At 43.6% G+C, this 24,960-nt stretch overlaps 1 protein-coding gene across 2 annotated transcripts; it reads left to right on the top strand.

The window, feature by feature from the left end:
- Positions 1–385: 385 nt before the first annotated feature.
- Positions 386–24,403, top strand: LOC307217021 (cytochrome P450 2J2-like). Of its 2 annotated transcripts, none has more exons than XM_079978012.1 (9): positions 386–603; positions 5,361–5,523; positions 7,109–7,258; positions 9,551–9,711; positions 10,952–11,128; positions 11,902–12,043; positions 13,279–13,466; positions 14,162–14,303; positions 23,932–24,403. In XM_079978012.1, the coding sequence occupies exons 1-9, from the start codon at positions 436–438 to the stop codon at positions 24,111–24,113; spliced, it is 1,473 nt and encodes a 490-aa protein (XP_079834138.1). In that variant the 5' UTR covers positions 386–435; the 3' UTR covers positions 24,114–24,403. The 2 variants fall into 2 exon arrangements, with proteins under 2 accessions (XP_079834138.1, XP_079834137.1); XM_079978011.1 differs by lacking the exon at positions 23,932–24,403 and adding an exon at positions 14,892–16,086.
- The last annotated feature ends 557 nt before the right edge of the window (positions 24,404–24,960 follow it).

Below are 24,960 nucleotides of genomic sequence, written 5' to 3'. Positions count from 1 at the left end.
AAGAGAGAGAGAGAGATTACACCCGCAACTCGAGGTTCCACTGTAGTTGCTACCCCTCTGGATTTTTGACATACCATATGCGTTCTCATAATTATTTATACCTCTCAGTTTGAGTTCATTAACCATCTCTTTCGTCTGATGCGTTTGCTATAAAAGTATTATATCTGCTTTGTCATTATTCAGTAATGTTTCTGTCCTCCTTTTCATCATCAGCGCTTGGACCTGTTCCTGGAATGTTCCTGCAAGGTACTTGATGTATCGGCACTTGAAGTCCTAGTCTGAAACACCTTTGAGGTTTGGTAATTGTCACTACTGACAAATAAACAAATGCTGGAGGCAAAGCTGTAACGCCTTCTTTGTAGGAAGAATATGAAAAGCAACCCAACCTGCCTCAGACATCCCAGAGCAGAGCTGAGGCTTAAACCTAAGGTGGCAATGGAGATCAGCAGCTGCCTTGCAGTTCTGGCGGTGTCTCTCCTGAGTTTGCAGTTCTTGAAGCTACAGTGGGCAAGGCACCACTTCCCACCTGGACCGCTTCCGCTACCTCTCCTGGGGACCCTGTGGTGCTTTGGCTCTGGATGGCATCAAGACACACTCTCCAAGGTATCATTTTTTGCATATTAAGGGTTGCTTCCTAATATGAGGGTGTAGCAGCAGGACCTCCCAGCATCTGGGTCACAGAGGAAGGGCCTCTATTTGTTGCTCCAGACAACGACCCAGTTTCCTGAAGGCTACTGGTGGCATGTGAGGTGGGGTCCTTCACCACCCCTGAAGGCCACAGGCTGACTTCTGGGGCACAAGGCAAACTGCTTATTGCTGTGCCTTCCAATACCTCCCCTCCTCTCTCTCTCCCCCTCTCGACTCTGCCTGACACAGGGGTGCCAACTTGAGTAAAACATTGAGGGGGCCCAGGTAAGCCATGTCCCGCATAATCAATCACAAGACGCACATCATTTAAATGGCAGTGTCCGCCAACTTTGGGGGGGGGGAACCTGGCCCCCTCAAATATTTTATTGGGGAGGCTGAAGGGACCTGTACCCTTAGGAGTTGGCTCCTGTGGCCTGGCATATGCATCCTTGTCCACTCCAACTCATGTTCCAATGCATATTATAATTCTGCCCACCCTCCTCCAAATAAATAGTAGGGAATGGGTCAATCTGTCTGTTTCAGTTTCTAATTTTTTAATTTATTACAATCCCACCACGTATGGTAAAATGTCCCCTCCTTTTCCTTACACTTCCAACACATATTTGAGCTAGTTTTATACATTTTTCCTAGCTGCACTGGTGTCATATACCATCTATACATCATCTTCATATAATTTTCTTTCAACAAAGAACAATCTGTAAATTTTAAATCAATTTTCCATAACCTTTCGCAATCTTCCATCATGATGTTATGATCTATATCTTGTGCCCATTTGATCATGTCTGATTTTACCTCTTCATCTTTCATCTCCCATTCTAACAGTATGCTGTGTGCAGCCTTCATTAGATTAACTTTCCCTTCAATCACATTCATTTGAAACCTAGACCTTGTATAATTGAATCCTTTCTTGCTGTCTTCCTTATATGTTTCATATAATTGTCAATAATGCAGCCAACTCTGAAAATGATCTTTAATCTCATCATAATCTCTTATTTTCCATTTTCCATCATGGTCCTTTATAAATCAACATATGTGAGCCACTTTCCTTTCTTTCTGAGTTGTTTGATCACTAATGCTTCATGTGGTGAACTCTCAATAAAGATTTCCTAATTATATGGTTAAGGAGCCAAAGTGTTAAGCTATAAAACCCTATGAAGCAACTGTGTTAAGGAACTGAAGTGAAGTAACTGGAAATAAGCTGAGCATTTGCCATCTAGTCTAGAAACTTTTGACATCTGCCTGAAGCGTAATAACGGAACATAAACAACTGAAGTTTAACAGAAGCTGTGCTTGATTAGAAGCCTGTAACATCCATTAGATTTAGTATAATTAATAATAGGTTAACTGTTTCCTGAAAAGGCATTATCTCCCGATACATCCTTTTTTTATTCACATCATTCTGTTAAATTAATCTTTATTGCTTGTTCAACTTCTGCCTGAGTCTCCCAGTTTTTTCCCTCACAGAAGAACCAAAACACAACCTGTGGTGGTTGAAAAATACATATTATGGAGTGTGTACATGGGAGGGATCCACTACATATTGGTATACAGCAGTGAGATCAACTACATTTTGGTGGTAGCGGTGGGATCTGCTGCACTAGTACATGCACTAAATAAGTTAGTAATGAAGTAGAGAAGATGTTTACCCAACAATTGGCAGTTTGACTGGGTGGTCACAGAGAATCATAGAGCAGTTGAGTTGGAAACCAACCTCCTACAATGCGAAGTTCGGTGTAATCAAGCAGAGTTCAATTCAGAATAAGAGGTAGCCTTGCCATATTCTGGTTTCCCCCACTTACTCCCTGCCACCAGATACAAGTGGATGTGGACTCAGCCAAATTCAAATGAGGGGACATGGATTTACAGCTAAATAATGATCAAATGTGGACAACAAAGGAATCCTTGGGCTGCAGAATCCTCCACAATCTGTCCTTTGTCTTGTGCGTCGACCTCCATTTCTGTATTGCTCAATATATGTCTCCTTTTGTGTGTGTGTAAAGCTCAACACTTTAAAATGGCTTTTAAAAATGTCTGATGGGATGCTTCCGGACAACCCTGTTAATGGGTCATTTACTCTCAGGTGGGTTAGACAATACCCCCACCCTTTGGATAATTACGGTAAACAACCTGGAGTGGGATAATTAAATAACCTTTAAAAGAGGGGAGGGGTATTGTTTTTGTTTGCTATGTTATGTGTTTTTATGTTTTCATATTGTAAAGTGCTCTGTGATCCTCAGATAAAGGGTGTTATAGAAAATAATAAAATAAAATAAAATAAAAACTATCAGCTTATCCCAGGAGTTTGGAAATGTTGTAAAAGAGGAAATGTTGGGAAAGAGGAAAGAACTGGATGACATTGCAACAAAGATGTAATTACCCTTTGTTGCAATTTGGCTGTGCAATTCCATGGAGTTGGTCCTGAGCACATGTCATCAAGGTGAATCATGCAGAGCAATGTAAAGGTAAAGGTACTGCGCTCATCTCGCTTTATTGGCCAAGAGAACGGGCGTACAGCTTCTGAGTCATGTGGCCAGCATGACTAAGCCACTTCTGGCAAACCAGAGCAGCACACGGAAACGCCGTTTATCTTCCGACTGAGGCATCTAATCATAAGCCTGCATTTTTATTAAAGCTTATATGTTTAATCAGGGCTTGTATTTTAAAATGAGCTTAAAGATTTTCAAATGTTTTATGCCAGGCAGAAGAGCAGCTGCCTAAGAACCTTGGCAAAATGTTTTTCTCCTAGACAAGGGGGCCCCCTGATTTATAGCAGAAAACAATTCTCAAAGTCGTAAAAAGGGAATTACAGGCTGAGAGCCAAGGTTACACTGACCCTACAAATTAAGGGTTGATAAATAGTAAAATGAGCCATATCTTCTTCCTAAGGTTAAAAAGGCCAAGAGCAAATTGAAAAGCAACTGGTCTGGCTGGCAGAAAGAGAGCATTTTTGGGAAGTCTTTTCTAAAGCTGTTTCTTTCTTAAACTAAGATCCTTTTAAGATTTCTTTTCCTTTTAAAAGGTTATTTATGTATTAAATATATTAGCTTAAATATAATTATGCAAAGGATTTAAGAAATGCTAGATTCTTATTTCATATAGTTGTAAGAGTTGTAACTATCCTGAAATTAAGTCAGCCACCAGCCCAGCCTCCTGCCAGACAGGAGACGCCATCGAGCACTCCTGATATATCGTTGTCAGGCCTTTTGTTTAGAAACCTTCAAATGAAGGAGATCTCTCAATGTTGATGTGAACTCAAAATCCTTGACATATGTTTAAGATAAAAATTCAAGATTAACCATCTGTTTTGGAAGGCAATAGGGCAAGGAGGGCAAGAGGTGAGCTGGTAATTAAGATTCCTTGTTGAGACACATGTAAGATATATTACTACTTATTTGTCATTTATAGATAGAAGAATATATAGCTTTTTGATTCCCATAAAAGGACAGAAGGAAATGGGTGTATCTTTTGTGATTGGTTCTAGCAAACAGCCAATAGGAATTTCAACCAGGCTGATTGAACAGAGGCAGCCACAGGAGGAGCAAGGGGGCTGGATTAAGGAAATATAAGTGCTGGCCAGAATGGCAGGAGGCCAGGCCAGAGCTTGGTAACCATATACCACTGTGCCTCATATTTATTTGTCTGACAAATAAATTATTATTTTAATTTCTCTATTGCTGCGTTGAATATTTCATTCCAGCTAAGCGTTAACCACAAGCAGGGTGCTACACGACCAGAGAGGTACCTACTTATCTACTTGCACTTTGACGTGCTTTCGAACTGCTAGGTGGGCAGGAGCTGGGACCAAACAACAGGAGCTCACCCCGTCGCGGGGATTCGAACCACCGACCTTCTGATCGGCAGGTCCTAGGCTCTGTGGTTTAGACCACAGAGCCTACCACGTCCTGCAATGCAATGTAGCATGCTGCAAACCCAGTTTGTTGCTTTAACTGCTCCTGATTCTCAAATCACACCAGTCATGGACTTTTCTAAAGTGTGGGGTTAGTTGGGTCATGTTGCAGAGAAGGTTTTCAGCTGTGCACAACTGGAAGGGACTCATTGCAGGTGGTTGGCTATGTTTATTTGAACCCAATTGCCTGCACTAATTATGCTCATACAGTTATGCTTTTTAATTTTATTGTTTAAAATACTGAATTTTGCACATAGTGTAGAAAACAATACAACAGAATAGGGGAGAAATGATGAATCACATTTTGGTGGACAGTACATATAAATAGATGGGACGCGAGTGGTGCTGTGGGTTAAACCACCGATCCTTGGACTTGCCGATCAGAAGGTTGGCAGTTCGAATCCCTGTGATGGGGTGAGCTCCCGTTGTTTGGTCCCTGCTCCTGCCAACCTAGCAGTTTGAAAGCACATCAAAGTGCAAGTAGATAAATAGGTACCGCTCCGGCAGGAAGGTAAACGGTGTTTCCGTGCGCTGCTCTGGTTCGCCAGAAGCGGCTTAGTCATGCTGGCCACATGACCCGGAAGCTGTACGCCGGCTCCCTCAGCCAATAAAGCGAGATGAGTGTCGCAACCCCAGAGTCGGCCACGACTGGACCTAATGGTCAAGGGTCCCTTTACCTTTACATATAAATGATATAGACGACTAGTGTCCCCGGTGCTATTTTTCTACAAAAAGAAGTGCCGGAACTCACCACGAATGCCTCTCTTGTTCTCATATATGCCTTTTTATTTTTAAAACGACACAGTTGTCCAAGGTTTACGGGAAGGTCTTCACCATCTGGGTTGGGCACAAGCCGATGATTGTTGTGAATGGCTTTCGTTTGGTGAAGCAAGTGCTCAGCAACTACTCGGAAGAAACCTCATGTCGTGTAGTAACTCCCTTTGTCAGAGACACAATGAAAGCAAAGGGTAAGTGTAACCCATAAAATCATTCCCACTGCCCCCACCTCAATGTTGTTTTGTTGTTGTTTAGTCGTTTAGTCGTGTCCGACTCTTTGTGACCCCATGGACCAGAGCACGCCAGGCACTCCTGTCTTCCACTGCCTCCTGCAGTTTGGTCAAACTCACGCTGGTAGCTTCGAGAACACTGTCCCACCATCTCGTCCTCTGCCGTCCCCTTCTCCTTGTGCCCTCCATCTTTCCCAACATCAGGGTCTTTTCCAGGGAGTCTTCTCTTCTCCTGAGGTGGCCAAAGTATTGGAGCCTCAGAACAGTGCTTTCCACAACCCAATAAGAAAGATATGAACACAATAAAATTCAATTAAAACTAGTTTAATTGATTCAATGAAATTGATCCAGTGATGCCAGCTTCTCAAAGTCTGGTAGTCATTTACACCTCCAGTGGACAGCTGCCGCCCTCTAGCCTCTTAGTATTCCAACTTTGGGAACTACTGGTCTAAGAAATTATTCTACTTCTATTATGTTCTGGAAACCTGGGACTCCCATTGGGATATCTGGGTAGCAGTCTTCCCATGATACACAGTTCTCTGTGGAATGTCCACCCATCAGATGTCAAGGAGATAAAGAACTGCACAACTTTTAGAGGACATCTGAAGGCAGCCCTGTATCAGGAAGTTTTTTTAATGTTTGACATTTTATTACATTTTTATACATGCTGGAGGCTGTCCAGAGAGGCTCAGGAAACCCAGCCAGATGAGAGGGGTACAAATAAAATAATAATAATAATAATAATAATAATAATAATAATAATAATAATTCCTAAAGAAAATATGTGCAAGTAATGGTGTTCATTCAATAGCAATAGTGGGTCCACTTACAATATACTACATGAGAATCAGAAACTTTATTGTTAGTTAACCTTTGTTTCGCTTTGTATTTATGTGCTTAAACCTTGGTTGTTGTTGTTTTTTAAATTGAATTTCTTCTGTGTTTGTTAAATTGTTGGCTTTTGTCATTTTTGAATTTACTGACATGCTCTGTATTTCATATATTTGTATTTCGGTGTTTTGAATGTTTGCTGCAAGCCACTTTTGACACAGCTTGTTGCAGAAAACTGGCATATTAGTAAACTTACAGGGAGCAGTTATGGCATCTGTCTATCTCAAGAGACAATGGAGGAGTGCGCCTTGTCAAGCTGTTGTAAGGTTGCAGCGCCTGCTGTGGCTGTAGAGACCGATGTGGGAGAAACATGTTTTGTTGCAGCTGGGGCAGATGAAGGTGTCGGGTTGTGCCGCTGCAGATGCAATGTCCCACCTTCTCCCAATATCCACCTATTCCAAAGGAAGTTTGTGCCCTTAGGCCTTACTCACAGTCAGTTCAGGGGTGCAACCAATGAGCAGGGTTCTCGTAGACTTAGAATTTCAGAGCTGGGGGTGCGTTGGAAGAGGGAACTCCAGCAGGTGGCAGCAGAGAGGCTGCGGATGGTGCATTGGAATAAAGCACAGCAGTCGAGTGGCTGTCTCTTGGCCATGTTTTATACAGATGGTTGGCTTGCAAAGTTCATTTCTGAACAAGAATATCTTGCTGCCCTTAGGTATCCTGTTTTCAAGTGGCCACACCTGGAAGGAGCAGCGGCGTTTTGGGATATCTGTGCTCCGATCGCTGGGCCTTGGAAGAAGAAGCATGGAGTTCTGTGTGCAAGAGGAGGCTGACCACATGGTGGAGTTCTTCGCAAGCAAGAGAGGTCAGGAATATTGATTCTAAGGCACTTTTCCCAACACCTGGAATGAACCAGATCAGCCACCACCAACCAGGTGCCCTCCAGATGTTTTAATAATAATAATAATTATAAATTTTATTTATACCCCGCCCTCCTCAGCCAAGACCGGGCTCAGGGCGGCTAACAACCAATAATAAAAACAAGTTGATTGAAATACAACTTAAAAAACAGGATTAAAATACAACATTAAAACATTAAAATGCAGCCTCATCACAGGAGGAGAAAGGAAAAAAGAAAGAGGGGGAATGGATCAAATTGATTCCAAGCCAAAGGCCAGGTGGAACAACTCTGTCTTACGGGCCCTGCGGAAAGAAATCAGATCCCGCGGGGCCCTGGTCTCATGAGGCAGAGCGTTCCACCAGGCCGGGGCCAGTGTTGAAAAGGCCCTGGCTCTGGTTGAGGCTAATCTGACTTTCTTAGGGCCCAGGACCTCTAGGGTGTTGCTATTTATGGACCTTAAGGTCCTCCATGGGGCATACCAGGAGAGGTGGTCTCAAAGGTACGAGGGTCCTAGGCTGTGAAGGGCTTTAAAGGTCAAAACCATCACCTTAAATCTGACCCTGTACTCTACCGGGAGCCAGTGCAGTTTGAAAAGCACTGGGTGAATATGCTCCCATGGCAGAGACCCCGTGAGGAGCCTCTGCACCCGCTGGAGTTTCTGGGTCAGCTTCAAGGGCAGCCCCATGTAGAGCGAATTACAGTAGTCAAGCCTGGAGGTGACTGTTGCATGGATCACTGTGGCCAGGTCGGGGCGGGAAAGGTAAGGGATCAACTGCTTGATGCGGCGAAGGTGGAAAAATGTCGCCTTGGCTGTTGCAGTATCCTGTGCCTCCATGGAAAGGGAGGCGTCAAGGATTACACCCAAACTCTTAACGGAAGGCAATGGCACTAATTGGGCTCCCACAAGAGAAGGGATTTAGTTCTTCATCCCCATATCATCCTGGCCCAGCTAGAGGACCTCTGTCTTTGAAGGATTTAGATTTTGGACTGCAATGCCCATCCTTCATAGAATCATAGACTTGTAAGGGATCTCAAGGGTCATCTTGTCCAGCCCCCTGCAATGCAGGAATCACAGCTAAAGAATCCTTGACGTATGGCCATCTGTCATGGACTGGTGGGATGCGGAGGACTGATGGGAGGCACCAGCTGGGGAATTCCCAAGGGAAGAAGGCTCAGAGCCCAGGGAGTGGTGGTGGGATGGTGATGAGTGGTCAGTGGGAAAAGATTGGGAAGAGGAGGTGTTGGTAGCCGAAGAGGCAACAGGGTTTAGTGATCAGGAAGAGGCTGAGGCAGAGAGCAATCCAGAAGCAGAGGCAGAAGCAGAAGCAGAGGCTGGCGAAGAGAGAGGGCAAGAGGCAGAGATGAGGCTGGCTGCTGCAGAAGTCAGGAGGACTCTTCTTCCTGCTGTGACCATCTCCCCTCCCCGCTGGTCTCCCAGAACATGAAGAGGGATGAGTGAAGACAGGCAAGATGATGGAGCCTCAGATTGCTTGGGCAGGAACCAGAGGAGGAGGAGACTTAGGGAGCTGTGGGAAAACGGGGACTTTTAGTCCTTGAAACTACCTCATAGCGGCAAATCCTACCAGGAAGCGTTGCTGTGCTAGGCCTGGCCTCCTGAGCTGTCTGTTTTTTTGAATAAAGAGTTAACTTTGCTGGAGCCGTGTGAGTTATTGCTGACTCCAGCTGCATCCAACCACTGCGTAACAACCTCTGGTGAAGGAGAGTCTACCAGATTCCCAGGGAGTCTGCTCCACTGCCAAACAGCTCTTGTCTACACTGACATGGGCTGATGGGTATTGTTGTACAAAACATCTGGAGGGAACCAGGTTGAAGGCTGCATCAGGCTATGCATCCATGAGGACTGGTGTTAACCGGGGAATGTGAACAGTTTTGCTGGATCAGAATAAAGGCCCAGCAGCGGCTGCATGGAGAAGCAAACAATCAGGTCACAGGGGGTGTGTAGCCTGTTTCTATCTGCTGTGTGTCCACCTGGTGCCACAATGATGTCAGGTGATTGGCAGGTAGGTTGCCCTGCCCACTTGTCAAAGTTGGCCTCTTGGGATGGATTCCTTTCCCCCTGTGATCAGAAGGCCTAAAGGAGCAATATGGTTAAAAGAAGAGCAAAACAAACAAGTTGTTCTTAGAAGGGAGCAGGAGCTGAACGATTATGCAGATAAACTGTAAGTGACCTTTCCAACACACATTCAACACTGCTCAGAGTGTTCATTGTGACAGAGGACACCTGTATTTTTCTAGGCGAATCTGTAGACCCTAGAACCCCCCTCTTCCATGCCTTCTGTAGTGTGATCTCCAACGTAATTTTTGGACACCCTTTCGACATTGAAGACAAAGAGTATCAGAAGCTGATAGAATGCATTGAGTATGAAGCACATTTTTTCCTCTCCTCATTTCATTTGGTGAGCGACTTTGCTATTTTGCTATATTATATTATTGCAAGACAAAATGTCATCATCCTGCAGTTTGCACAGCAGCTGATAAGCTGTGAGGGGATGGGGGTTAGGATGATGTTTGCAGGTAAGTGGGGTTGGTGAGCAATGCAAGATGTGAGGTTACAGGAAACCAGGCAGAGGGCCTTCTCGGTGGTGGCACCTGCCCTGTGGAATGCCCTCCCATCAGATGTCAAGGCAATAAGCAACTACCTGACTTTTAGAAGACATCTGTAGGCAGCCCTGTTTAGGGAAGTTTTTAATGTTTGATGTTTTATTCTGCTTTTAATCTGTTGGGAACTGCCCAGAGTAGCTGAGGAAACCCAGACAGATGGGTGGGGTAAACATATATTATTATTATTATTTGTCTCTGAGTATTTGTATATGCATATGTGTGTGTGTGCGCACACCACACACACAATCTTACCAGTTTTGCAAGGCGCTTTCATGCCACCACTTGTCTGGCCTGATGCTTCTTCCATTTGAGGGAGGTACCAGCCACCAGGGAGAATGTGCTGGCGAAAAGTTGATTCCATTTGTGAAAGCTTGATGGGACACCTCAGGCCTACTTAGAGTCAGCAATCCAACGAAGAGACATAAGCAGTGGGACACCTGAGCCAATGTGGAGCCGTGCTTAGAGTGTCAGACTAAGACCGGGGAGACCTACGTTAAAATCCCCACTTGGCCATGGAGCCCCTTGGGTGACCAAGGGCCAGTCACTGCCTCTCAGCCTAGCCTACCTTACAGGGCTATTGTAGGGATTACCGTATTTTTCGCTCTATAAGACACACTTTTTTCCTCTTAAAAAGTAAGGGGAAATGTGTGTGTGTCTTATGGAGCAAACGCAGGCTGCGCAGCTATCACTGAAGCCAGCAGAGCAAGAGAGAGAGTTGCGCAGTGCCTCTTGTTGTGATACCTTAGCCTGATCCTCCCTCCTCCTTCCTCTTCAACAACATTCGATTCAGAATATATTTTTTTCTTGTTTTCCTCCTCTAAAAACTAGGTGCGTCTTATGGTCGGGTGCGTCTTATGGAGCGAAAAATACGGTAGATGAGGAGGGAACCATGTCCACTGCCTTGAGCTCCTTGAAGAAAAAGATGCCCATTGAGACATCTGATTGGCCGCTGTGAGAACAGGACGCTGGACTAGATGGGCCATTGGCCTGATCAAGATTCAGGACGCTCCTTACGTTCTCTCTCTCCCCCTCCAGTTGTACGAAGTGTTTCCGTGGCTGATGCGCCGCCTCCCAGGACCCCACCAGAAGGCCTTCTCATGCTTGGAGCACATTCATTCATTTGGAAGGAGTGAGATCAGAAGGCACAAGGAGAAGAGGGAAACAGATGAACCGCAGGATTTCATTGACTTCTATCTGGATGAAATAAATAAAGTAAATGGCTATATGAATGGGGGGCTGTTGGAATGGAGACGCCTCCAGGGCCCTGAAGGAACACCATTCTCTGTAGGTTGATGGGCTCTGTCCAAAGCGTGGATGTATGAGTCTGCCAGTTTTGGTTTTCTCTTCTTCTTTCTTAGCCTCAAGTCCAGTTTGCCACGTTTCTGCATCAGCTTATGGGTTTATTTACTGTATTTTTCGCTCTATAAGATGCACCAGACCATAAGACGCACCTAGTTTTTGGAGGAGGAAAACAAGAAAAAAAATATTCTGAATCCCAGAAGCCAAAACAGCAAGAGCAATCGCTGCGCAGTGAAAGCAGTGATCCCTCTTGCTGTTCTGGCTTCTGAGATAGCTGCACAGCCTGCATTCACTCCATAAGATGCACACACATTTCCCCTTACTTTTTAGGAGGGAAACAGTGAGTCTTATAGAGCAAAAAATACGGTATTTCATAAGATTTATATACTGCTTGTTAGTTAAAAAAAAAAAAGAACTCCCCCCAAAAAACTCAAAGCAGTTTACAAAAGGAATAAAACAATGAATTTGTCTAGTGTTGGACTACTACCTGGGAGACCAGGATTCAAATCCCCACTCAGCTCACCCAGTGACCATGGCCCCTCACAGCCTAGCCTACCTCACAGGGGTGTTGTGGGGATTAAATGAGGATGGGGGAGAACCATGTACACCACACCCCTTGAGCTGCTTGGAGAACAAAGATGGGATATCCGTGCAATAAATCAATATATATTCATTGTCCACAACAGAAGAAGGATGACCCCGAATCGACCTTTGACGAAGCCAACTTGGTTCATGTCATTTATGACCTCTTCACAGCCGGGACAGATACTGGTTCATCCACTTTGTGCTGGGCTCTGCTCTTCATGGTGGTTTATCCAGACATCCAAGGTGAGAGCCGGGATGTCAATGCTCTTGAAATGTTTCAGTCCAGAGGGAGTTTGTGCAACAGCTGGGCACCGGAAAAGCGGCAGAGGGCCGTGGCCCAATTCAAGTACAGTTTTTTTTAATGTGGGGTGTGTGAGAGAAAACCCACATATTCATTGTTGGTTTGAAAAGTTCCTAAGCATTTCTGTACACCCACATCAACATGTAACAGCTAGGGCAACTCATTGTATCTTCTGGTATAAAGTCCTGTCCTGACGGCATCACCGGTTTTCAATATGTCTTTCTGCCCCCGTGATTTGGAACTCAATATGGTGTCCATGGTCACCATATTGTATTACTGTCAAAATGTGTATATTCGGAGAAATATACACAGTTTCTCTCTTTTTTCCAGTCTTCAGGTCTCTTTATTTCTGCACCAGTTTGCAAATTCCACTCCCTGCCCCACGCTCCTAGTCCTCATGAAAATCTGTCAGCATTTTAAGTGCGTATTTCTTCCCCCAAAACCACATTTTTGTATGCAGAGTTTGCCTAATATAGATACTTATGCAATATCTAAATAATATAAAGCATTTCCCCCCATTATTTTAACTACGCCAGGCACACCTTTCCCTAATACACATATTTCTGTACACATTTTCTATTGGGGAATTGCATGACATTCAGGGCTGGTGCTCAGTGGCCATTTCTGATACTTTGAATCACTCTGAGCTTGTGTTGGAATGCATTAATTGTTTGATGAATTTGTGTTTGTTTGTTTGTTTGCCTTATTTATATAGTGTTGTGTTTTTTATATGATTATAGAGATTGTAATGTTTGTTAATTTTTAATGCTGTTGTTAATTGTGAGCCACTTTGCACTCAATACCGTTGTTGAAAATGTGGGATACAAATCATAGAATGATAGAATTGTAGAGATGGGAGGGCCCCAAAGGGTCTCTCTTCCAACCCTCTGTGATGCAGGAATCACTTTTATTATTAAATTAGGTCAAATCAAATGATTTGGAGAAGTGCACATTTTGAAGAGTAGTTGTGTTTTGGTGCTTGTATTGTTTTGAAAGGGGCGAAATGGGAATTTTAATGCAAATCAAGCAAAATTTCATCCCCACCCATAGCCTTAGGGATTCATTTCCTCCTCAATTACAAATGTCTTTATGGACAGAGGGTGCCGTAGGGTTTCTAGAGCTGCGCGGTCATCATAGTAAGATTGCTTTGGTTCTAAATGTGAACATGATTCCACAGAGAAAGTTCAGGCAGAGATTGATGCTGCTGTGACACGTTCCCAACGCATCTCCTATGAGGATCGGATGAACCTGCCCTACACCAATGCTGTCATTCATGAAATCCAGCGCTACAAATACGTTCTCTTGGTTGGAAATTTCAGGCAATGTGCAAAGGATGCAACTATTTTTGGTTTTCCCATGAAAAAGGTACAGAACTCCGCCCCCCCCCCAACAAAATTAAAATTTAGTGCACATCCTGCCAATAGCTAGACGGATGAGAGTCTTCTAATTAGTGGGCAGCATGTGCCCAGCAAATCAAGTCTCCCTGGTTTATTTATACTCCACACTTCCTCACAAATGAATCCCAAGGCTGCTAACAAATACATCATAATCCAAAGTACAATCAGGGCTCTTTTTTTCAGCCAGAACTCGCTGGAAATCAGTTCTGGCACCTCTCTGTTGGGTGCCATTGCAAGAACAAGAGAGGTATTCATGGTGAGTTCCTTCACCTCTTTTTCTAGAAAAATAGCACTGAGTACAATGATAACAAAGCTCACCTAAAATACCGATTAAAGGCATACAAAACAATCATAATGAAAGAAATGGTGCAGTAGTCTGACTTCCTGCACTCCTATAATGTTTTCCTGAGCTGGGCTCAGAGAAGAATTTCAGGAGTTACAGATGCCCATATTAAATGAGAGCTGGATTCTTCACTGGCTTGGATCAAAATCTGAGCCTTGGGAGAATTACAGGATTCCTTCCATGTATGTCTACCAGCCGTCCCAGCATACCAGAGCTCTCCTCCCTTTCTATTTATCTGGCAACTCAAGGTATCAAAAGCAGCATTATACAGCGGTCCGAAGGCCAGGTTAAACTCAGGCAGTTTGTGTCTCTCTTTGCAGGATACTGTAATTATTCCTGATATAGCCTCTGCGCTATATGACCCTGAAGAGTGGGAGACGCCTCACCAGTTCAACCCAAACCACTTCCTGGATAAAGAAGGGAACTTCTTCGTCAGAGACGCCTTCATTCCATTTTCAATAGGTAAATGTGACTTGCCATTCAGTGCAGAGTGCATTGGAATGGCTGGTTCTAGAGCAGAGTTTCCCAACCTTGGGTCTCCAGCTGTTTTTGGACTACAATTCCCATCATCCCTGACCACTGGTCCTGCTAGCTGGGGATGATGGGAGTTGTAGTCCAAAGGCAGCTGGAGACCCAGTGTTGGGAAACACTGGGCTAGAGCAAGGAAGGGTGGGGCTACATTTTTTCAAACCAAGGACCACATTTCCTTTTGGGCAAGATACAAATGTGGGCAGGGCAGCGAATACAGATGTTGCCTTGTGACAGTTTTCTACGCACACTCCCTCTGTATCCCCAAATCCAGGCAAAAACACCCAAGAAGGGTATGAAGGAGGGTTGTTGAATGGTGCGACTCAGGAGGGCATGGGATCTGGGGGGAGCTCCAAGGGCCAGGTAGAGAGGTCTTAAGGGCCACATACCTTAGGCCTGAGGTATCCCAATCCCTGGGCTAGAGACGTCAACACAACATGGGCGAAATCTCTTGGAAAACCTTATGTTGTTGGTCACCCTAAGCTGTCCAGTTATTACAGTGGGTAGTATCTCCTTCCTTAGGGAAGCGTCTCTGTCTTGGGGAGAATCTGGCGAGGATGGAGATTTTCCTCTTCTTCACTAACCTGCTGCAAGCGTTCACGTTACGGCTGCCTGATGGCATGCGGGAGATCAGCACAAACGCTGTGAGAGGAGGGTTAGCTGTGCAACCGTATCCTTACATGATCTGTGCTGTTCCTCGCAAGGCTACAGCTTGGAAGAGGGAACAAGAGGCTAGCCCAGAGAGCCTAGAAGCAGACGTCACCAAACCAAGCTGTTGTAGTTTAGTTGTTTAGTCATGTCCGACTCTTCGTGACCCCATGGACCAGAGCACACCAGGCACTCCTGTCTTCCACTGCCTCCCGCAGTTTGGTCAGACTCATGTTCGTAGCTTCAAGAACACTGTCCAACCATCTCATCCTCTGTCGTCCCCTTCACCTTGTGCCCTCCACCTTTCCCAGCACCAGGGTCTTTTCCAGGGAGTCTTCTCTTCTCATGAGGTGCACAAAGTCTTGGAGCCTCAGCTTCACGATCTGTCCTTCCAGTGAGCACTCAGGGCTGATTTCCTTAAGAATGGATAGGTTTGATCTTCTTGCAGTCCAGGGGACTCTCAAGAGTCTCCTCCAGCACCATAATTCAAAAGCATCAATTCTTCGGCGATCAGCCTTCTTTATGGTCCAGCTCTCACTTCCATACATCACTACTGGGAAAATCATAGCTTTAGAAGAAACCAGAGGCCTTTCTCCTGGGCATGGTCAGCCAATTGGTGCCAAAGGACAGAACTTTCTTTATGTATGCTACAACAGCAGCAAGAATACTTATTGCAAAATATTGGAAGACACAAGATTTACCCACCCGGGAAGAATGGCAGATGAAGGTGATGGACTATATGGAACTGGCGGAAATGACTGGCAGAATCCGAGACCAGGGAGAAGAGTCAGTGGAGGAAGATTGGAGGAAATTTAAAGACTATTTACAGAAACACTGTGAAATTAATATCTGTTAGAAGGATATTGGAACAATATTATATGATTTTAGCAGGAAGAATATAAAGGATTTGGGAATAACTGACTGTTAATTGGTGAAAGGAGGAAAAGTAAAGCTACATTATATTAAGACAATTTACAGGATAAAAATTTTAAAAGAGGGAAAGGATTTGCTGAAATAGATAATAGACGTAGAATACAAAAAAGGGAGGTGTGAGGAGGTCAAGGAAATAAGCTAATGAAAGATTAGTAATGAGGAGATCTGATGCATTTTCTTTTTTGCGTTGTCTGAAATAAAAATAACATCTTTGGTAACACACTCATCTTAATCTTTGAAATTCTTCCCCAAAATGATAACTTCAGCCTCCCCCACACCTCTAAGTCTCTCTTAATTTTATTCCACATTGGTGTGTAATTATTTTGAAATAAATCAATATTTTTTGGGGTTAACCAAATTCCTAAATATTTCACTTTCTTGACCACTTCTATACCTGTTTGTTGCTGCATTTTTTCATCTGGTGATGTCGATGTGTAGAATCGTCTCTTGTGTTGTTGAAAAAGAGTGTTTGTGATGACCAGCTTGTTCTCTTGGCAGAATTTTATTAGCCTTTGCCCTGCTTCGTTTTGAACTCCAAGGCCAAACTTGCCAGTTGTTCCTTTTATCTCTTGACTCCCTACTTTAGTATTCTAATCCCATATAATGAGAAGAACATCCTTCTTTGGTGTCATTTCTAGAACGTGTTCTAAGTCTTCATAGAGTTGGTCAATTTCAGTTTCTTCAGCACTGGTAGTTGGTGCATAAACTTGGATTACTGTGATGTTAAAAGTTCTGCCTTGGATTCGTATCAAGTTCATTCTGTCATTTTTGAGATTGCATCCCAGTACAGCTTTCACCACTCTTTCGTTGACTATGAGGGCCACTCCATTTCTTTTACTGGATTCTTGCCCCCAGTAGTAGACATGATGGTCATCTGAACATTCGCCCATTCCTGTCCATTTTAGTTCACTGATGCCCAGGATGTCAATATTTGTTGATATTTGTTGATTTGTAGCAGTGTCCGTGCACAGCGGAATGATGAGGAATACGTGCACATACTCTATATTGCTTTATTTACATTTCAAAGCTGGTAGATTACAGAAAAACATCTTGACTCTGCCGGAGCAGAAAAGGCATCCTCTCTCCTCTGAAGCACGGAGAGAATCACACTGAGAGAACAGTGAAAAACAGGAAACCAGTGTACGTCACATCCAGTCTCCCTTTCCCGTGAGAAACACAACAGCAATGCTGTCTGTGGAATGTAAACATTGTCTCGTGACAAGCACTTCGCTGCACAGTGAAGAGAGCAGAAACCAACATCCTCCCCCTTTCTATGAACATCACTGGGCAGCATGTTCGTACAATATCAGTACAAACCCAACTTCTGCACATAGGTACAGTGTTGATCCCTTGATACAATCTTGGACAATACATCAGCAGGAATTTCATTACCTGGCATATAGGACACCGTTACGAGTCCCTTCTGAATACGTTCCCTAGCATGTTGCAACTTCAATTGTAAGTGCTTCGTGCTTTGCTTACAACCTTCAGAATTCAGCAAAGCCAAACATGCTTTGTTGTCCTGGTAAACCTGGATTGGACATTTGACAGGAATTTTCATGTCTTTGCACAATTGTAACAACCATTCACAATCTTTAAGTGAATAAGACAGTGCATTCAGTTCAGCTTCACAAGTACTTAAGCTAACTGTTGTTTGCTTCTTGCATGACCAATCAAATAGACCCTGATTGTACATGTAGCAAACTCCAGACGTACTTTTCCTGTCTGTAGTGTCACTTCCAAAACTTGCATCTGCAAATATCTCAAGACCACCAGACTTCTGATTGTTAAATCTCAGTCTGTAATGCATAGTTCCTTTCAAATACCGCGCTATGCGTTTCAGAGCTTTCCAATCCTTAACAGTAGGATTGTTGACTTGTCTGCTTAGCAAATTACAGCTAACAGCAATGTCTGGTCTTGAACATCTGGCAATGAAGTTTAGCTTGCCTAGCACACTTCTGTACAGTGTAGTGTCAGAAAATGCTTCTTCAGTGTCATCTACCTGATAACCTGTTATCATCGGTGTGTCTACAGGGTTAGCATCCATCAGGTTTAGTTTGCCTAACACATCAGCAATTTTCCGTGACTGGTGTACTAGAATGTTACCATCTTGATCTCTCTCTATTTCCAGAGATAGGTAGTTGTTTACCTCACCAAGATCTTTCATGTCAAAGTGTTCTTTCAGTTGAGCTAGGGCGTTATTGTACATTGTGACATCTTTCCAAAAGAATAATAAATCATCAACATAAAACAAACAATACAGTTTCTTTTGCCCCTCCTCTTTGACAAACACACATGAATCAGCTTTCCCTTGCTGAAAACCTAGAGAAAACAATACTTCAGTGAGTTTTGTGTGCCAACACCGTGCACTTTGTTTGAGACCATAAAGGGACTTTTTCAGAGCACAAACAAATCCCTGTTTTACCTGTACGCCATCAGGTGGAAGCATATAAAGAGATTCACCTAGAGATCCGTACAGAAAAGCTGTATTCACATTGTGGTGACTAATGTGTAGATTCTCCTCTGCAGCTAGCTTGAGCATAAGCCTAATGCTCTCATACCTCACTGTGGGTGAGTAGGTCTCGTGATAGTCTTCACCTGGTACCTGTGCAAAACCTCTGGCTACCAATCTGGCTTTGTGTCTGACTATCTTGCCATTTTGATCAGTCTTCGCTTTGAAGACCCATTTGCTTCCAAGCAGTTTCATTCCTGGAACTACTGGAACAAGTTCCCATGTTTTGTTCCTTTCCAAGGAATCAAGCTCAGCCTTCATGGCATTTAACCATGGCTCAGCTTCCTTTGAATCCAAACCCTGGATTTCTTGGAAACTTGAAGGTTCAAATACCTTCTTGGAGCTTTTAACAGCTGTTACTGCTATCTTAGCAAACTCATCAGCAAATCTCTTTGGAGGTCTGCCTTTTGTTGCTCTCTGTGACCTGCGAATTAGCCTTAGGTCTTCAACACTCTCCTCTTCCTTCTTAGGAGAAAAGTGACCTATTGTGAACAATGGTTCCTCCAATTCTTGATCAGAGCTTTCAGAGGGTCGCATAGAGGCTTTTGCACTCTTGAAATCCTCTGAATCACCTGATTCAGTTTCAGACTCAGAATCAGAACTTTCATCAGTGGGTGTGGGTTGCTGTGGTTGCTTTTGACTATCCTCAGTCTCATCACTGTCATCAGGGTAACATTGGAAAATTCCCACATTCTCCCCCCACTTGGCATTGTACTCAACACTTCTTGTGAGCTTAATAGTTTTAGAGTCAGTCATCCTTATTCTGTAAGAACCTTTCTCATAACCTAGAAAGATACCATGCAAACCACGCTTGTCTAACTTGGAGTTTTGTGGTGAGTGAACCCACATGTCAGAACCAAAAATTTTCATGTGTTTGATGTATGGCTTTTTGCCAAACATCTTCTCATAGGGGGTACAACCAATCGCTGAAGATAACCTGCGATTATAACTGTAAGTGAAACATGAGAGAGCTTCGGCCCAATAACTCTCTGGAAGATTTGCATCATGTAGCAAGGTTTTTAACCCTTGAAGCAATGTTTGATTTGCTCGTTCCGCAAGTCCATTCTGCCATGGCGAGCGAGGACTAGACAAATCGTGTTGAATTCCTTTCTCAGTCAGAAAAGCTTCAAACTGCTGAGAAGTGAATTCTCCCCCGCGATCTGTGAAAAGAATTTTTACCTTCTTACCATGCACATTTTCCAACCAAGCACAGAATTCCTTGAACCTAGGAAAAGCCTCTGATTTCTGCTTGAGATTGTACACATAAATATACCTGGAAAATGCATCAATGAGAACCATGAAGTACCTATTTCCTCCCAAAGAGGGCGCTAGTGGTCCAACCAAATCAGCATGAACAATTTGGTATGGTTCTGTAGCTTGCCTACTAGACACCTTACCTTTCGCAGCCATTTTCACCTTGTTTGCTGTGCATGCCTTGCACTTCATGTGGTACCTGCAGGGTTTAATAGTCATACCTTCAACCAAGGCAGGCATTTTAGATACTGCCTCAAAATGCAAATGACCAAATTTTCGATGAAAATCATGAATACATTCTGCATGCAAACTTTTGTTAGAACCTGCAATGCAACAAGTGTCATCCTGCACAACATCATCATAATACAAAACATACAAACGATCAACATATTCAGCATACAATACATAATCATTTTTCTTTGTGATGATGCACCTTTTGTTCTTAAAGGAAACGTCAATTTTCCGCTCATTCAGCTGTCCAACACTGAGCAGATTATGTTTGGCATCCGGCACATAAAGTACATTCTGTATCGATAAGTCCAAACTGTGAAGAACAACAGTTCCGTAGCCTTTACTGGGGATTGTGTGGTCATCCGCCTGGTGAATTGCACCTTCCTGCAGTGTAAAAGACACGAACAGTCGCTTATCGTTGCACATGTGGTGCGTTGCCGCCGAATCAACAACGAAGAAAGGTCTAGACGTCTTCTGGACCTCTGCAACTTTTGGAGTGAAGCGTGAGACCATTGCCTTGGGCTGCGTTGTCCTGGACACTGGACCTTTGCCTCTGCCTCGGCCTTTTCCACGTGATGAGCTTTCGCTGCACTGCTCTGTCTTGGCCCTGGGATATTTGCATTCCCTCTTCATATGGCCTAGACGTCCACACGAGTAGCATTTCACTGCCTTCAAAGCTTTGGCGCCATCTGGTGGTTCCACTGCACTCTGGGATGACGACTGTGAAGTCTCCCCCTTACCCATGCAGCTATCACCCTGGCAATCTGCTTCATTCTGAATCATGGCAGTATTACAGGCTACTCTGAGCTGAGCATGTGGCTGATTGGCTTCAGATTCCCCACGTGCATCAGCCAGCCTTCTGCAGCTAGCCATCATGACTCTGGCATTAGCCTTCTGCATCATCTCTGCTGCTTTAAATCAAGCTGCTTTATACAATCTGCATCTCTGCTGCTTCAAGCCTCATTCCAAAGGCAAGTTCAAAAGTGCTTTGTCTCTGCTGCCTTAAATAGTGCTGCGTCACTATTCTCTGCAGCTGCTTCAGCCCAAAAGCACATTCTAAAAGTTACTTTCGATTTCCCCAGCATAGGAACTTGATCCTTTCATCCGTTGCCTGTGTCCGGCAAACGGCTTTAAAAGTTCAAAGTCCAGCCATAAAGCCATTAATTAGATGCTGGCAGGCTGCCCGGAGCAGTAGCACATACCTCATCAATCATCTTGACGCGCAGATACCGTCCGATCCGTCCCTTTGCATTCCGATCCTTTTGCCGGCATCAGATGACTGCGTCTTTCTGGGCCCATAACCAGGAATGTTGATTTGTAGCAGTGTCCGTGCACAGCGGAATGATGAGGAATACGTGCACATACTCTATATTGCTTTATTTACATTTCAAAGCTGGTAGATTACAGAAAAACATCTTGACTCTGCCGGAGCAGAAAAGGCATCCTCTCTCCTCTGAAGCACGGAGAGAATCACACTGAGAGAACAGTGAAAAACAGGAAACCAGTGTACGTCACATCCAGTCTCCCTTTCCCGTGAGAAACACAACAGCAATGCTGTCTGTGGAATGTAAACATTGTCTCGTGACAAGCACTTCGCTGCACAGTGAAGAGAGCAGAAACCAACAGCCATCTCATTTTTGACCACATCCAACTTACCAAGGTTCATGGTTCTTACAATCCAGGTTCCTATGCAATATATAATTTTTTTAAAAAAATAATATTTATTACTTTTAAACACTACAAAAAAAGAGAAAGAGAAAAGAAGAAAAAAGAAAACAATACAATACAATGTATAAACATTACACAACACAACACTAACACAATAAACTAAATAAAGCCAAACAAAAACAATTTAAAACACACATCATACAATTTCAATGTCATATCTTTCATTTACTTGTTTCCATGACCTCCTCACACCTCCCTTTTTGTATTCCACTTCTGTTAATTGTTTCAGCAATTCCTTTCCATCTTTCTGTTTTCTGTCCTATATTTATCTTAACATATTCTAACCTTATTTTTCCCTAATACTCTAATAATCTATCTACACTTAATTCCTTATAACATTTCTACTAAAGCCATATAACTTCATTCCAACATTTTTCCAACATTCGTCAATATTTCTATCTTTACAATATTTCTATCAATATTTCTAGTCTTTAAACTTTTTCCAATCTTCTTCCACCGTCTCTTCTCCCTGGTCTCAGATTCTGCCAGTCATTTCCGCCAATTCCATATAGTCCATCAACCTGGTGATCTTCTGTCCAAGGCTCTTAACTCTTTTCCAAGTCCCTTCTGCAAGTCTTCTTCATGCTTATACAGGAACTTTGCTTTGTCTTCTACTGATCTTATTTTTATTTTCCTTCCTTTGAGGCTGAAGAGTAGATCTCGGGGAAACTCCCTCCTAAAGATGATTTTATTCCTTCTCGACAGGGCAACCAAATCTCCATAGTTAGACCTAAGATCCAAAAGGTATTTCAGAACGTCTTTAAAATTTTCCTCTCTTGACTGTTGTTCTTCTAAGTTCTTCTGGTAGTTCCAACAGTCTCTTATTTTGTTCTTCTCTTTTTCCCCTCATCTTCCAAGTCTGAAGGCCCTCACAATTTTAGTCTCTTCTTGACCCAAGTCCAGGTCCCAAGAAACAGCAAATTCCTGTGTGAGGAAGTCCATCAAATCCAGTTCAGGCAGGGCTCTGATCCTCAAAATCTGTTTTTCTTTAGATTCAATCATGACAGGCATCAACTTATGATCATCAAGTTGCATCTGTGAGGCTGGGACTCTTTCTCTCTCCAATTGTGTTACTTTAGATTCAACAGCAACAGCTTTCTCCCTAGCCTTCTTCGCAGTTTGCCATGTCAAAGTAGATTCCTGTGTCAATTTCTGGATAGTTTCTGTATTGATGTTCACCTTTTGTCCCAAATTATTTATACTTTCTATATTTAAATCCAGCTTCTTGTGAAGCTGTTCCAGTGAGTCATTTATCTTACATAATGCATCCACTAAGGCCTCTTCTGTCAACATTCTTGACCGATTCAAGGTCAGTCCCAGAATCTCACAGCTTTTTATCTTACAGCTGGAAATTCCCCCAGCTCAGCTCTTATAACAGTTTCAAAGGCTTCCTCTAGAGGGAAACAGTTTCTATTTGTATTAGTCCTTTTAAACACAGTTCAAACAATAAAGTTAGTTTCAATTTTCAGTTACTTTTACTCCTTTTTAAGAGCAGACGGAGAGAATGGAAACAATGTATCTCTCTTATTTAGCTAGCTGTCAGCGAACGTTCTATTCACTATCAATGAACAATCCAAAAACGTCAGTCTTACTAGCAGCCCGTTTCCAGGTTCAGAGCGGTGGTATTTTAACTTTCTTTGCTCTCTCCTGCAGGCACACACAATCCAAAACTTTCCCCCTCTTCTCCTGCTTCCAAGGGGGGTTTGATGTTTTCTACCGATGGAAATTTAGTCCTTTACAGTAGGCTTTCCAAGACTTTAGCTTCCAGTCTCTTTGCTTCAGTCTATTTACAAAAGGGGAAGGCAGACTTCCTGTTTTGAACCTCCCCGTTTCGGTGCCAAATTAAGACATTTAAAAATCCAATTCTCCGCTCTACTCACGGGTAGTTGTTTTAAAATCAAATTGTCCACAGGAAAAAGTCAGCGCTCTCCGGCAACAGCTATGCGGCTTCGCTCCATGGAAGAAGCAGTCAATTCGAAGCACCGCGCCACTCACCCCACATCACTCCAGATCCCCGAAACCGGGTTTCCCCGCGAGTGGGGGAGGTGCAAAAGGTGCCAGCCGAATCCCACATTCACAGGCTTCACCCGCCTGTGATTTCCAGTGGGTCTCCGCCTTCGCCGTGGTGGCCAGACCCAGATTTCCAAGAGGCAAATTCCTCCCGATCAGAGGAATTCCGCCATTACCGGAGGTGCCAACCCGGAAGTCCTATGCAATATTTTTTTTTACAGCATTGGATTTTCCTTTCGCTTCCAGGTATATCTGCAACTGAGCAACCTTTCGGCTTTGGCCCAGGCGCTTCATCAGCTCTGAATCTACTTGTACTTGTCCTCTGCTCTTCCTCAGTAGCATGTTGGATGCCTTCGAACCTGAGGGGCTCATCTTCCAGCGTCATAACTTTTATATGCCTGTTGTCTTTGTCCATGGAGTTTTCTTAGCAGGGATACTGGAGTGGCTTGCCAGTTCCTGCTCCAGGTGGATCACGTTTAGTCAAAACTCTCCACTATGACGTGTCCGTCTTGGGTGGCCCTGCACGGCATAGCTCATAGCTTCTCTGAGTTATTCAAGCCCCTTTGCCACAACAAGGCAGTGATCCATGAACCAAGCTACTTTCCCATGAATCCTGATGGAGAACACTCAACTGCATTGGTTAAGAAATCTGATGTTGCTGAACAGGAACTCCTCTGTGGGTACATGGCTTTCTAACCAAACTCAACAGTGACCTGAAGGCAGCCCTGTTTAGGGAAGCTTTTGATGTTTGATGTATTACAGTATTTTAATATTTTTTTGGAAGCCGCCCAGAGTGGCTGGGGAAGCCCAGCCAGATGGGCGGGGTATAAATAATAAATTAATATTATTATTATTATTATTATTATTATTATTATTATTATTATTTAGATGTGAATGTCTTCCAGCTGCTAATTTATTTGCAATACGATTCAGTACTTGTTTTCAACTCCTGCACAGAATGGTATTAGCTGGATCAGACCAAAGGTCCTCCTCTTCTGGCCCGTTTTTCTCAAACACAGCCTGGGACCTTCTGCATGCAGAGCAGTTGATCTACCATGGCTCTTTTCCCTAATTTCCATAAGGAATAAACCAAGCCATTTCAAGCATGTGTCAGCCATGTATTTAGAAGAACCTGGCATATAATGAAACTGGTCCTTGCAGGCTACAGACAGACACAGCTCGCTCACATGAAGGACAAGCATGAGTGCAGCTTTCCCAGAAAGCAGCTCAGGTTTCGCACAAATTGTAGCTCCACGCATATCAATTTTATGGCTC

Source organism: Podarcis cretensis (genome assembly GCF_951804945.1).
Source record: "Podarcis cretensis genome assembly, chromosome: 5".
Taxonomy (NCBI): Eukaryota; Metazoa; Chordata; class Lepidosauria; order Squamata; family Lacertidae; genus Podarcis; species Podarcis cretensis.
This window is presented reverse-complemented; position numbering and strand designations above follow the sequence as displayed.

What these genes read in the sequence shown, in the direction of transcription:
- LOC307217021 (XM_079978011.1), top strand. Translation starts at nt 436, where the DNA reads ATGGAGATCAGCAGCTGCCTTGCAGTTCTGGCGGTGTCTCTCCTGAGT. An exon ending in GTTCTTCGCAAGCAAGAGAG is followed by an intron (nt 7,259 to 9,550) that starts GTCAGGAATATT and finishes GTATTTTTCTAG; the next exon opens with GCGAATCTGTAGACCCTAGA. An exon ending in ATCTGGATGAAATAAATAAA is followed by an intron (nt 11,129 to 11,901) that starts GTAAATGGCTAT and finishes TGTCCACAACAG; the next exon opens with AAGAAGGATGACCCCGAATC.